Below are 12,733 nucleotides of genomic sequence, written 5' to 3'. Positions count from 1 at the left end.
TATCACTTCAGGGAGCAGCTGGGTTGATTTTGGGACAATATTGACTTTCCAGCTACACATTATTCTCTCATTGATGCACACATGTTCCCTTCTAAGTTCCACACTCACATGACCCTGGAGAGATCTATTCTGCAGTCAAGAGTGATCACACTTCCCTGGTAAAATTCCCAGCAGACACTTCCATCCATTGTTGTAATCTGTCCCCTGGCAAAGAGCAGGGTCCTAGAGGTTGGGCTCAGAGGATGGTCGGTTGGGGAGGTTGAGAGGATTCAGACTGCTGTCAGGTTTGGGTGTGGGATCCTGGGGGACACTTGCCCCTCTGCACAGGTGTGTTTTGTGGATCAAGCCTTTCCTGAGTCTTTGCTGCCTTTTCTAGGGAACCATAGTCCTGACCAACCTGACTGCACTGCACAGGGACCCCACAGCGTGGGCCACCCCAGACACATTCAATCCGGAGCACTTTCTGGAGAATGGACAGTTTAAGAAAAGGGAAGACTTTCTCCCTTTCTCAGCAGGTGAGATGTAATAAATACAAACATAGCAACCCAGAGTCCCTCTCTCAGACCTTCTCTACTCTCCCTCGTGGGCTCTGCTCTTGTAGGAATGTCCTTGGAAAGCCCTGCCCATCCTGACTCCCTGTTGATGTTGCTGCACCTCTGGGTTCCCTGGGTGGGGCATCACCAGGACTCATGCCCTTACTTCCTGAGTCCTGGTTTGACTCTGATGCAGATTTGACCAAGAACACTGGGGACAGAAGCTCAGACCCAGCTTGTCCAAAAAGAAGACTGGACACTTGCCATCTTTTTAGAGTTTTTAAATATTTCAAATTCTTTTTAAGGGCCACCCACTCACCCAGAACTAGAGCCAATTTCTAAGAATGGGGTGGAAGGGGCAGGAACAGGGTGGTGTCCTCTTCCTTATGGACTATAGAAGGTGCAGGCGTAACTAGGTGGGATTCTACTCTATAAATGCTCCCCGAAGACATCATTTACCTTTTTTAAATTCTAATCTGCTTAATACATTTACATTGTACAGAACTTGAAAGACAAGAAGTAGGATGCAGTTTAAAAGTCTCATGTTTCCAAGGCAGCCAGATCCAGAAGGGGGTTTAACTCAGAACATTGTAAGATGTGTGGGAAAAATTCTTAGCATATTTCAGGTATTGAGTTATGTATGTTGCAGAGATGGTTTTAAGTAAATTCCCAGTTCCTTAGTTGTAGAAATATTTCCTGGGCACCTACTGTGTGTCAAGCATTCAGACTTGAGGATAAGATAATGAATGAAGTAGAAAATAGAATCTCTCTCATACAGTATAATTATACAAGGTTCAACTTCCTGTCACCACTTTCGGGATAAGAAAACTGAGGCTTAGCAGCAACAATATGACATCTGAAGTCACAAGCTCAGGTGGCAGAGCTAGAACTCAGTGTAAACCAGGTTTATCAACAACTAAAGCCTGTACTTCTCCTACCAGTGTCTCCTAGGAAAGTAACTAAAGGCTACACTGAGTTGACACTCTCAAATTCATCATAGTTTTCTTATCATTAATTTAAACTTAAGTATAGGTTGATTTTTGGAGACAGAATCATTGGCTGATGACACCGGTAATGCACAGGAAGGGAGGGACTGGAATTTGAGCCGTGCTGTATGACACTGTCCTGAGTGTACCTGGGTTGGCTCTCATCAGATCTTCTTTGTCCTGTCTTCATCTGGTTCTATGTCACCTTTGCTCACAATGGACCAGCCACTTCATAATATGAAAGCAGATATGAGGTGTAGGAATACCTTCCAGTCTTCCTGTGCAAGGGCTTCAGGTGTCACGTTACATTACAAAGTTTCACCTGTGTATTTCACGTGTTATATTTATTTTTCCTTTACTGTGTTTTTTGCTACTGAGGGTTGTATCACACTCTTAATCACAGAACTCATTTATAAGCAAATCATCTCGTTTAATTCTTACTGCAAGCTTTGTTGTTAGTAGTTAGAAAATGGATCAGTTTCTCCTTTCTTAATATAAGGAAAGTCAAATAAGATACAGACGGATGTTTCTTTTCATTTTGGGGAGGGGCAGGCAGGTTTTACTTTATTTTACTTTTTAAATGATGTTTAGTCAGTTACAATGTATCAGTCTCTGGTTTACAGCACAATGTCCCAGTCATGTGTATGTATATATATATATATATATATATATATATATACACATATATTCATTTTCATATTGTTTTTCATTAAAAGTTATTACAAGATAATATAGTTCCATGTACTATACAGAAAAAATTTTCATCCATTTTTGTATATATTGGTTAACATTTACGAATCTCAAACTCCCAAATTTGTCCCTTCCCACCCCCTTTCCACTGGTAACCATAAGATTATTTTTTATGTCTGCGAGTCTGTTTCTGTTTTGTAGATAAGTTCATTAGTGTCCTCTTTTTTCTTTCCTTTTCCTTTCTTTTTTTTAGATTCCACATATGAGTGATATCACATGGTATTTTTCTTTCTCTTTTTGGCTTACTTCACTTAGAATGATGATTTCCAGGTGCATCAATGTTGCTGCAAATGGCATTATTTTATGCTTTTTATGGCTGAGTAGTATTCCATTCTGTACATGCATCACAACTTCTTTATCCAGTTATCTGTCAGTGGACATTTGGGTTGCTTCCATGTCTGGCTATTGTATACAGTGCTGCTATGAACACTGGAGTGCATGTATCTTTTTGAATTAGTGTTCCCTCTGGATATATGCCCAGGAGTGGGATTGGTGGATGATAGGGTAAGTCTATTTTTAGTTCTTTGAGGAATCTCCATACTGTTTTCCATAATGGCCGTAGGAGAGGGAGGAAATATGTTAAAAATTTTAACAAGGATTATAGAATTACAAATATCTTTTATTCTCTTTATACTTTTCACACTTTTATTTATTTTTGCAGTGAACTTGTATTACTTGGGGTGTAAGTAAGGTATTCATACCCTCTCACACAAGACGTGGTGGTAGAGACGAGTGTGGGGTGTCATAGTCAAAGTGGGGAGAGGAGGGCATTCAGGAAGGGGAGGGGCAGCGGGAGCCTGGAGCAGGTGTCAGAGCACAGCGGGGATGAGACATGGTCTGCCCTGCATTGGGAGGCCACGGCAGGGAGATTCCCAACCATTAAAGAGAGAAACCTGATGCAGGGAAAAGGTGCCTCCTCAGATATTTACTTGCTTACCCTTTTCATCAGTTTGCTTTTAAGAACTGAAAAAAAAAAAAATAACACAGGGTTTGGGTTTTTGTCTTTCTTGTTTGCTATGGGATTATTGGAAGACTTTAGGCCAGACTCCACTTAACAAGTCAACCCAGACCTCTCACTTCTTTCATCCACAGGCTGAACCTTCACACCTGTGCTCATCTGCCTGAGCCTTGGAGGCACTGGAGTGTGTGGTTGTGGATGGATGCTTTCTGTGCCTTGTTTAACTCAGGTGACTTTGATCAAATAAACCAAGAGTATAAAGCCTCATGGACCAGCAGGCCCTCCCTTTGCTCAGGTTTTGCAAGACGTGGTGGAAGGTTTCAGTCGTTGCTGGGCACACAGTCTGAGAAGGTAACGTGTCTTATGTTTTTGTCTTTCAGGAAAGCGGGTGTGCCTTGGAGAGAAGTTGGCCAGATCCGAGTTGTTCATTTTCTTTACTTCTCTTGTGCAAAAATTCACCTTCAGGCCTCCAGACAATGAGAAGCTGAGCCTGAAGTTCAAAACCAGCATGACGGTCTCCCCAGCCCCCTACTGCATCTGTGCTGTTCCCCGGGAGTGAGGTTGTCCAGGAGGGAGGGGGATGGAAAGTGGGAAGAATCCCCACGTTCCCCCATGGCACTGTCGCCTGCTGAGAAGGGAGGGAACACAATGACCTGCCTCTGAGGAAGGCCCTAGGACTTGGACTCAGTGGAAACTGGATCCAAACCCCAGGTTTCCCATCCCCAGTGTAGCCCTGAGTGAATCAGTCATGTTGGGAGGGATTTGCCTTTTCACTGAAAAGATAAAAGAGGATAATTATTTTTCTCTAAAGGAAGAATCACTATAAAAACAGAGGAAACAATGGACTTTAATGATTTGCATACCATACAGCACATCATAAAAGTTATGGCTCTGACCTGCCTGCTTCCTTCTTCCTTAGTCCTGGATTTGCTTCTGGTCTGTTGACGTGGCTTGGGTCAGATTTTGCCAAATAGTGGATCAGAGTTAGTAGTCAGACCCTGGGGCAGCCACACATCGGCCAGCAGGGCTCTCAAGGGAAGATATTTTGTTCCTCCTTCCCCCCCATTACGTACCATCCTGACAGGAGTGGGCTGCAGGGGTTACAAGAACTGTTTCCTGACGCCCCGTGGCAGGGCCCACCCGGGGTTCCCGTGCCTTACTGTAGCACTAGGGCCTCAACAGTGCTTTCCAGGGGCCGTTTGACTGGCGGCAACTGGATGCAGCTGAAACCGAGAAAGGAAGAGGCCCGTTTCCACCTCCTGTTACACGTGTGCCGTCCCGCCCACAGTGAGAGCCTGACAAGTGCTCTTTCTCGTTCCGTGTGGAATGAAAGGTGTAGGGGGATGACTCCCAGGACTGCTCAGGACCTTGCTGTGTCCCAAGGTCAGCCCTGTGAACAGAGGGACAGGACTGGAAATGTAGCAGAGACTGGAAGCGTTACAGCTCTGACCTACTTTATGAGGAATACTTTGCCCTGTTTAACTTTGCTCTCTCACAAGCACACACTGGTGTTTCTGCCATTACGTCTCTGAGAATACAGTTCAAATAGATTTGTTATGGAAGACTCTCCTGCATGTTATTCTGATTAGCTTTGCATGAATGCAATCGTGCAATATGTCTATTAAGTTAACAGTTTCTTACTCGATAAAATTGCATTGCTTTCCCCAATATCCACATAACTCTGGTGATATTTTCCCACGTGTGGATAAACCAAACCTTAGGAATTGTTTTATCTGCTTGGAAAGAGTAGTGGAGCTGTGCTTTGGAACCAAGTCTCACATAAATTGTATTTTCACATCAATTGAACAGTTATTTTTTGAGCATGAACCGTGAGCCAGTTGCACAGTGATTGAGATGGAAGGGACAGGGCTATTCTGTCTTCAAGCTCACAGTGTAGTGATGGGGGGAATGGAGGATTATAAACATACAAAAAATTAAGTAAGTGTACAGTGGTGGTGCCCACTGGGGAAAGGGTACCACAGAAAAAAATTTCTGAAACACACGCAGCCTATGCATCTTTGTTCACTGCACAGCTGCCTTCAGGGGGAGGGATGTGTGTTGGTAAGTCCCTCAGGTTGATCCCCCCTCTACCTCACCTCTCTTGGAAACCAGTGCAGTACACTTTGCCCTGAATTTCTTCCATGTTTATCTTTTTTAATGTCACAGAATGTCTTTATTTTGCCACCTTTTTTAGAGAATATAAAATCCTAGATTACCAGGATTCTTCTTTTATCACTTTGAAGACATCATTTTGTTGTTTTCTGGCTTACTCTGTTTCTGATAAAAGTCCACAATAATTTATACACTTGGTCTCCTATTCATTATGAGTCTTTGTTCTGTGAGTATTTTTAAGATTGTTTTTCTTTATCATTACTCCTCGGCAGTTTCGGTATAATCTGTCTATAGTTTTCTTTGTGTTTATCCTAATTGGAGTTCATTGATCTTATTCAATCCATGAGTTTAATACTTTTAGAAAATTTGGATACATTTTGGTCATTTCTTCAAATGTTTTTATGGACTCACCCTCTGTCCTCATAATTTCATTCAGACATGTATTAGACCCCATGATATTGACCTACAGGATGCCCAGTTTATGTTAATTTTTCTCAGCCATTTTTCTCTCTGTACTTCAGTTTGGATAAATTCTATTGCCCTGCCTTAAAGTTCACTTTTTTGGGTGAGTCTACTCTGTCATTAAGTCCATCCTTTAGTTTTTCTTTCATTTCTTTTTTTCCACTCTGGAAGTACCAATTGGTTCTTATTTTTACAGTTTATATTTCTCTTGACTCTGTTCATGTGTTCCTTCAAATCCTTGAATATATTTATAATCATTTTGAAGTTTTTTTTAGTTAATTCCATCATTTCTATCAATTTGTGTCTTCTATTAATTGATTTTCTACTGCTTATGAGTCACATATTCCAAATTCTTTTTATGTCTAGTAATTGTGGATTGACTATGTAATATTTTCATTATACAGTAGATTCTGTTGTCTTTCTTTAAAGAGTATTGAGTTTTATTTTGACACTAATTTACATGAAAAACCTCTTGTTAGTTTCAAGGTTTGTTTTGAAGCTTTGTTAAAGGATCAAGGGCAGGCTTCTTTCTTGGGCTCCTGAAGTGTGATCTTTCTGGGACCTCTAACTGGTCAATATGGTCTCTACACTCTGTTCAGAATCCAAATAATTCCAACTGTGTAAAAGTTCTGGCAGGCATTAAGCTGACAGCTCTCTGGCAGTTGTTTTATCCCCAGTGGATGTTCTTTGCCCAGCCTCGTGGGGTCTCACCCTACACATGCACAGTGTGCTATTCAGCTATCTCTCTGAGTATTCATGGGGTTATTTCTTGGCATTGCTTCCTCCTTTGTGTTTTCTGCCCTGTAACTCCATCCATGGCAGTCACCCCAAATGCCAATCTATATGTTCTCATCTTAGCAAAATAAGATTGCTGTAATCTAAATCCCCGCCCTTCTTGGAAGGGTGTCAAGTCAGTGCATCCAGGCAGAAAGCCAGAGAGATTGTAGAGTTCATATCATCTGTTCCTTTCTCTGAGGACACAGGCCTGAATTAGCAAGTTTCCAATATCTGAAAACTTATTTTTTTTTTTCAGTTGGTGTATAGTTGATGCACAATATTGTGTTAGTTTCAGGTACACAGGAAAGTGATTCAGTTACATATATATATTTTCCAGATTATTTTCCTTTACAGGTTATTACAAGTTACTGAATATAGTTCCTTGTGTTACATAGTAAATCCTTGTTGCTCATCTATTTTATGTATAGTAGTTTATTGCATTTAATCCCATACTCGTAATTTATCCCTCCACCCCCGCCTTTCCCCTTGGTGACAAATATGTTGTTTCTTGTGTCTGTGAGTCTGTTAATGTTTTGTATGTAAAATCTTTTGTATTACTTTTTAGATTCAACATATAAGTGATAGCATGTAACATTGGTCTTTCTTGTCTTACTTCACTTAGTATGATCATCTCTACGTCCATCCATGTCACTGCAAGTGGCAATTATTCCTTCTTTTTTATGGTTCAGTAATAGTCCTTGTAAACATGTTTATACCTCATCTTATTTTTAAACCAATTGTCTATTGATGAGCACTTGGATTGTTTCCAAGTCTTGGTTATTGTAAATAGTACTGCAGTGAACTTTGGGGTGCATGTGTCCTCTGAAAACTTACCTTATTTATTTTGCCTGTTGTTCTGGTTGTTTATGGTACAAGGACTAACCTAGTACTAGTTGCTCTCTCCTAGCATGAAACAGGAGTTTCATCACTCTGCTGTAGTTTTTATGGGAATTAAGATGGTCTGAAAACAACAAGTATTTGCAAAAATGGTCATAATAATTCCTATCCATATATTTACACTCCTTGTTGTCCCTTTACAACAACTACCCTCATGAGATGGAATCTATTTATATTTCCCTTTACTTTGGCCTGTCCTGCTCACCAGTTTGGGCCAATAGAATGTAATGAAATGACTTTTTTAACTGGGGCTTGAGAGACTTTGTACGTTTCTTCCTGGTTTTTTTTGCAACTTTGCCACCATCATATAAACAAGCCTATCTTAGCATGATGGATGATGAGAAACAGTCATTTCTGTCCCGTTGCCCGAGCTGACAGCTGGCCAACCACCAGAGCTGTGCTTAAGACCACCCGCGATGAACTGGACCCAAGCACATGCAGCAGCAGCATGCAGGCATGAGTGAACCCAAATGACACCAGAGCAGCCCAGCTGAACCCAATCTAAATAGCCAACCTAAGATTTGTGATTTAAATGAGTGGTTATTGTTTTAAGGCACTACATTTTGAACTGCACTGTTACACAGCAAATGCTACTAGCAGATTCCTTGAGGATTCCTTGTGGAACAGTATCTGTCTTGTTTAGTATCAAGAAAAATACCTGGTGGGGGTAGGGGGAGAGTAGGGTATAGCTCAAATGGTAGAGTGTGTTCTTAGAATGCATGAGGTCAGTCCTGTGTTCAATCCCCAGTACCAACTCAAAAAAAAAAAAAATCTAATTACCTCCCCTCCAAAACACAAAAAATAAATATATTTTTTTAAAAGAACAATACCTGGGACGTGGTAGGACTCAATAAATGGGAAGTTAATGACTAAAATAAGGTGGAATCACTATGGGCTGGTGCTAGATTGCACCTGTTGTCCAGAATCAGATCTCTGTCATTGCTCCTCTGTCCTTGTCACCTCACTCCAATGACCTACGTCTCAGTCCTGATGCCAGCTTGTTATGATCACTCACAAACACAGTGGAGGAGGGCAGGCTAGTTCTTACGTCAGTTTCCCCTCCATTTCCCAGCTGGCTTTCTGGAACAGCACCGCCCATTCCATTTCCCCATGCTTGTTTCTCAGGAACAGACTGATGTCCCCAGATGGGTACTTTGTAGTATCTGGGTCACACTGTGTTTATGTGCATCCACCACAAGCTATTTGTATTGCTCTTTACATCAAAGAATTTTTCCTATTTCTTTTGAAACAGGTGAGAAATTAATCTAAGCAAGAATAAACGGTCAAATGCAAATTGTCACTTTCAGGGGCTGGCACTGAATCACTGATGCCTGTTAAAACAGTCAGGGTCAAAATAGAGGCTTCTGTTTGTCAAATCCATCAGGGTCCAAGGATGTCACAGGGCTCTGATGCACATAAAGCAACATTAAAAGACTCAGTGTGAGAGGCAAGGGGAGTTAAATGAACTGGGGTCAGGACTTTGGAGCTAAGTTGGCCTAAATTCAATTCCAGTTTTATCATTTATTTACTTCTCCTTGCAAATTAAATGGGCTACTCTCCTTTCCTGAACCCATTTCCTAAACTGCAAAATAGAAGGAATAAAACAGCTATGAATTATGAGATCGGTTAAAAACATTCCCTGCCACTCTCTGGGTGGCCTTCCTTTGTGGTGCTTCTCCCTGGGGAACCATTGTATACACCTGACCACTCTGATAAATACAGGAATGGCCATGTCATTTGCTTTGGCCAATAAAATGAGAGCAAAAGTTCAACGAGTCACTTCTGAGTGCTTAAGAGCCAGCTCAAAGTTCAACATGTTTCTTCTCTGCCATGAGACCAGCGACGTCCCAGATAAGTGTCTGTCAGCCTACACCCAGGAGACAAGGACAAGAAGCAGAGTCATAGCTGATTTATGGTGGACATGTGATGTGAAAGTTAACCTATTAATTGTCGCCTGTGAGCCACGAGGATTTGGGATTGTTAGTTACTGCAGCATAACTTATCTAAAGTGTCCGATAAGCCTTTATTTTAATTCTTGTGATGAACAAATATGTGCACGTGTGTGTGTGTATATCCTTATGTTTTTAAACATATATAGAATATATAAATATAATTTCCTATTATATATTATCAATTAAATTATATGGTATATAAACATTATATATAAACATAATATATATTTATATTAAACAAAGTAACACTATGCTTGGCATGTAATAGATTAAACTGAAGTTGTAATGCTGTTATGTTTTTTCAGATGAAACCTTTAGATATTTCTGTGCCATTTTTACTAGGCTATTTAATCTTTTCCTCACTCAGTTCACAGAACAATATACTCTCCTTCCTACTGACCACAGACGCCTTGTAAATGCTTTAGTGGGGCTGCCTCTTTGTGAACTCCTGGGACTCCATCACTGGTCCAGGTGAGCAGCAACCTCTGGAGGTGGGCCGTGTACAGCCATGTGTGTGGCCTGCTCCTTAGCTGGGCACGTGGTGGTTTTGTGATCTGATACCTGCTCACCTCTTCAATCACATCTCTCAGTACTTCTCCTGCCAAACTGCTGATCTATCAATACCCAACAGGCCAGGTCCTTTATCATCTTCTTGTCTTTATATTTTTTTCTTTAAAAAATATGTAATTACACCTGGTCAAACTTACTTAATGCCAACACTTCAGTGACATTTTTCTGGACTGTCTCAGCCAGTTAGTTGAGTCCTCCTCCATTCTCTGAGAATTTTATTCAAATTTTATTCATCTCCTATTTCCATGTAATCTGCCAGTTACTCAAGTTTTTCAGAGGGTGTGTGCCTTGCTCACTTAGGCTCAGGTTCTAACAGGTTTGGTGCATAATAGATGCTCCATAAATTTTTGTTGAAACTACTGGTGGGGGTGGGGGCGAGGGTGGGGAGCAGCCGAGTGATGAGGGCAGAGCAGACAGGGTCACCCCAGCCTGTGTGAGGTCCTCCTGCTGTGCAGTCGGCCTTTGAGCCTCAGCTTCTCTCTGGAAAATGTGGACTTCAGAGACTGCTTCCTAAGGCCCCTTCTAACCTAAACCTCACTTGCGGAGAGAAGAACTTCTGAAATGGCAAAGTAAGGACCTTCAAAAAGCCACTCCTACACAAAAGCACTGAGAAAGCTTACAAAAGTTTTCAAAATCAACATTTTGAAACTCTGGACGTTAGCCAGAGATCTTGCAATAATGGCAGTTGTTGCAAACAAAGTCTTGGAACGATCTGGGCTTCTGTTTAAGGAAAAGCAAAAAACAAAAAAGTTGAATCTCAGTAAGGACAGTGAGCTCTGAGCTCTGTGGCATTTAACTTGCCTGCTCCAGTTCTTCTCTCCTCAGCTCTACAGTCTCCTTGAAAAGCCACAGTCTGGCAACTATGGTAGTTGAGAACACCGGGGGCCAAGCAGGAACTGGAGGGAGCGCCCCAAAGTCCTGGTGCCCGGACGAAGGTCACTGTTGGCCTATCTGGCAGCTCCCTGGAAAGCCTCACCCTCTGGACTTCTATTTACTTGACCTGCCTTCTCATTCAGTCTGTGTGAACCACTCACTCTGCAAGGCATTCTGGGTTCAAATAAACCAGGGACAATTGTACAGCCCTGCAGGAACCTCAGGGGGCAACACCAGATCTGCTACCAAGAGGATTAAAAGGAAAAACTAGGGAAGGAGATTGCCCACTGGGGCTTCAGCAAGCTCTGCCATATCCCCGGGAACCTAGAAGGCTACCCACCGGCAAGGGCTGTGTGCCCAGGAGGGACCCGAGAAGCACTGGTGCCCGCATCTCTGGCTGACCTGGAGCCTCTGCACAAGCAGGACATTAGGGCTAAGACGGAGTGTGGCCCACCTGCTTGAGTGCTGACGGTGCACCCGCCTCACACGCAGAGCCCTGAGAGACCTGCTGGTTCAGGCCTTTGAGGAGACCTCTGTGCACACGTGAGCTGAACCCGCTGCTAACACCAGAGCATCCAGGGGCCTCACCTGATGAAGAGTGGAACTTTTACAGAATTAGTCCATGAAAACTACTAAACAAATAGCAGTAAAAACAACAACAGTAACAATAACAGACCCGGGGTGGTTCCTGATGTCCAGATTTCCCACACTGTATCATTTTCAATGTCAAGTTTTATTTTCTTGTAATATCTTTGTTTAACATTGGTAACAAGATGTTTCTGTCCTCATAAAATGAGTTAGGAAGTGCCCCTACTTCTATTTTTTGGAAGTGTTTTAGAAGGATGGATATTCTTTTTGAATGTTTGGTAGAAATCTCCCATGAAGTCCTCTGGCCTTAGGATTTTTTTAAAGTATAGTTATAATCTGTCAATTTCTGGTGTACAGAAAATGCCCCATTCATGCAAATACATACATATATTCATTTTGATATTTTTTCCTTAAAGGTTATTATAAGATATTGAACATAGTTCTATACTGCAGAAACTTTTTAAAATCTTATTTTATATATAGAAGTTAACATTCATAAATCTCAAACTCCCAAATTTATCCCTTCCCATGCCCTTTCCCCAGTAACCATAAGATTGTTTACTGTTTCGAGTCTATTTCTGTTTTGTAAATGAGTTCATTAGTGTCCTTCTTTCTTTTTTCTTTTTTTTCAGATTCCATACATGAGTGATATCATATGTTATTTTTCTTTCTCTTCCTGGCTTACTTCACTTAGAGTGACAGTCTCTAGGTCCATCTATGTTGCTGCAAATTGCATTATTTTATTCTTTTTTATGGCTGAGTAGTATTCCATACCACAACTTCTTTATCCAGTCATCTGTTGATGGACATTTAGGTTGCTTGTAGGTCTTGGCTACTGTGTATAGTGCTGCTGTGAACACTGGGGTGGGTGTATTTTTTTGAATTAAGAGTTCCCTCTGGATATATGCCCAGGAGTGGGACTGCTGATTCATATGGTAAGGGTATTTTTAGTTTTTTGAGGAATCTCCATACTGTTTTCCACAATGGCTGCACCAAACTACATTCCCACCAGCAGTGTAGGAAGGTTCCCTTTTCTGTACACCCTCTGCAGCATTTATCATTTGTGAACTTTTGAATGATGGCCATTCTGACTGGTGTGAGGTGATAACTCAGTGTAGTTTTGATTTGCATTTCTCTGATAATTAGTAATATTAAGCAGAGTTTTTAAATGTCTCCAGTTCTTTTTAAGGGCCACCCCCTCACACAGAACTAGAGCCTAATTTCTAAGAAGGGAGTGGGTGGGGGCAGGAAAGAGGCGGTGTCCTTATCCTTATG

General features: G+C 41.6%; 1 protein-coding gene across 2 annotated transcripts in view; it reads left to right on the top strand.

The window, feature by feature from the left end:
• The window catches only part of LOC102509309 (cytochrome P450 2J2), a 40,225-nt gene extending 30,399 nt beyond the window's left edge, over positions 1–9,826 (top strand). Inside the window, exons 8-9 of one of the 2 annotated variants that reach the window (XM_032494402.1) lie at positions 377–515; positions 3,608–9,826. In XM_032494402.1, the coding sequence (XP_032350293.1) occupies positions 377–515; positions 3,608–3,786 (318 nt within the window). In that variant the 3' untranslated portion in view covers positions 3,787–9,826. The remainder of the gene's footprint in view (positions 1–376; positions 516–3,607) is intronic. The other variant, XM_032494403.1, reaches the window with a different exon arrangement.
• The last annotated feature ends 2,907 nt before the right edge of the window (positions 9,827–12,733 follow it).

This window comes from Camelus ferus, chromosome 13, assembly GCF_009834535.1.
Source record: "Camelus ferus isolate YT-003-E chromosome 13, BCGSAC_Cfer_1.0, whole genome shotgun sequence".
In the NCBI taxonomy this organism is placed as follows: domain Eukaryota; kingdom Metazoa; phylum Chordata; class Mammalia; order Artiodactyla; family Camelidae; genus Camelus; species Camelus ferus.
Note: the sequence above shows the minus strand (reverse complement) of the source record. Positions and strands in the feature narration are given on the sequence as shown.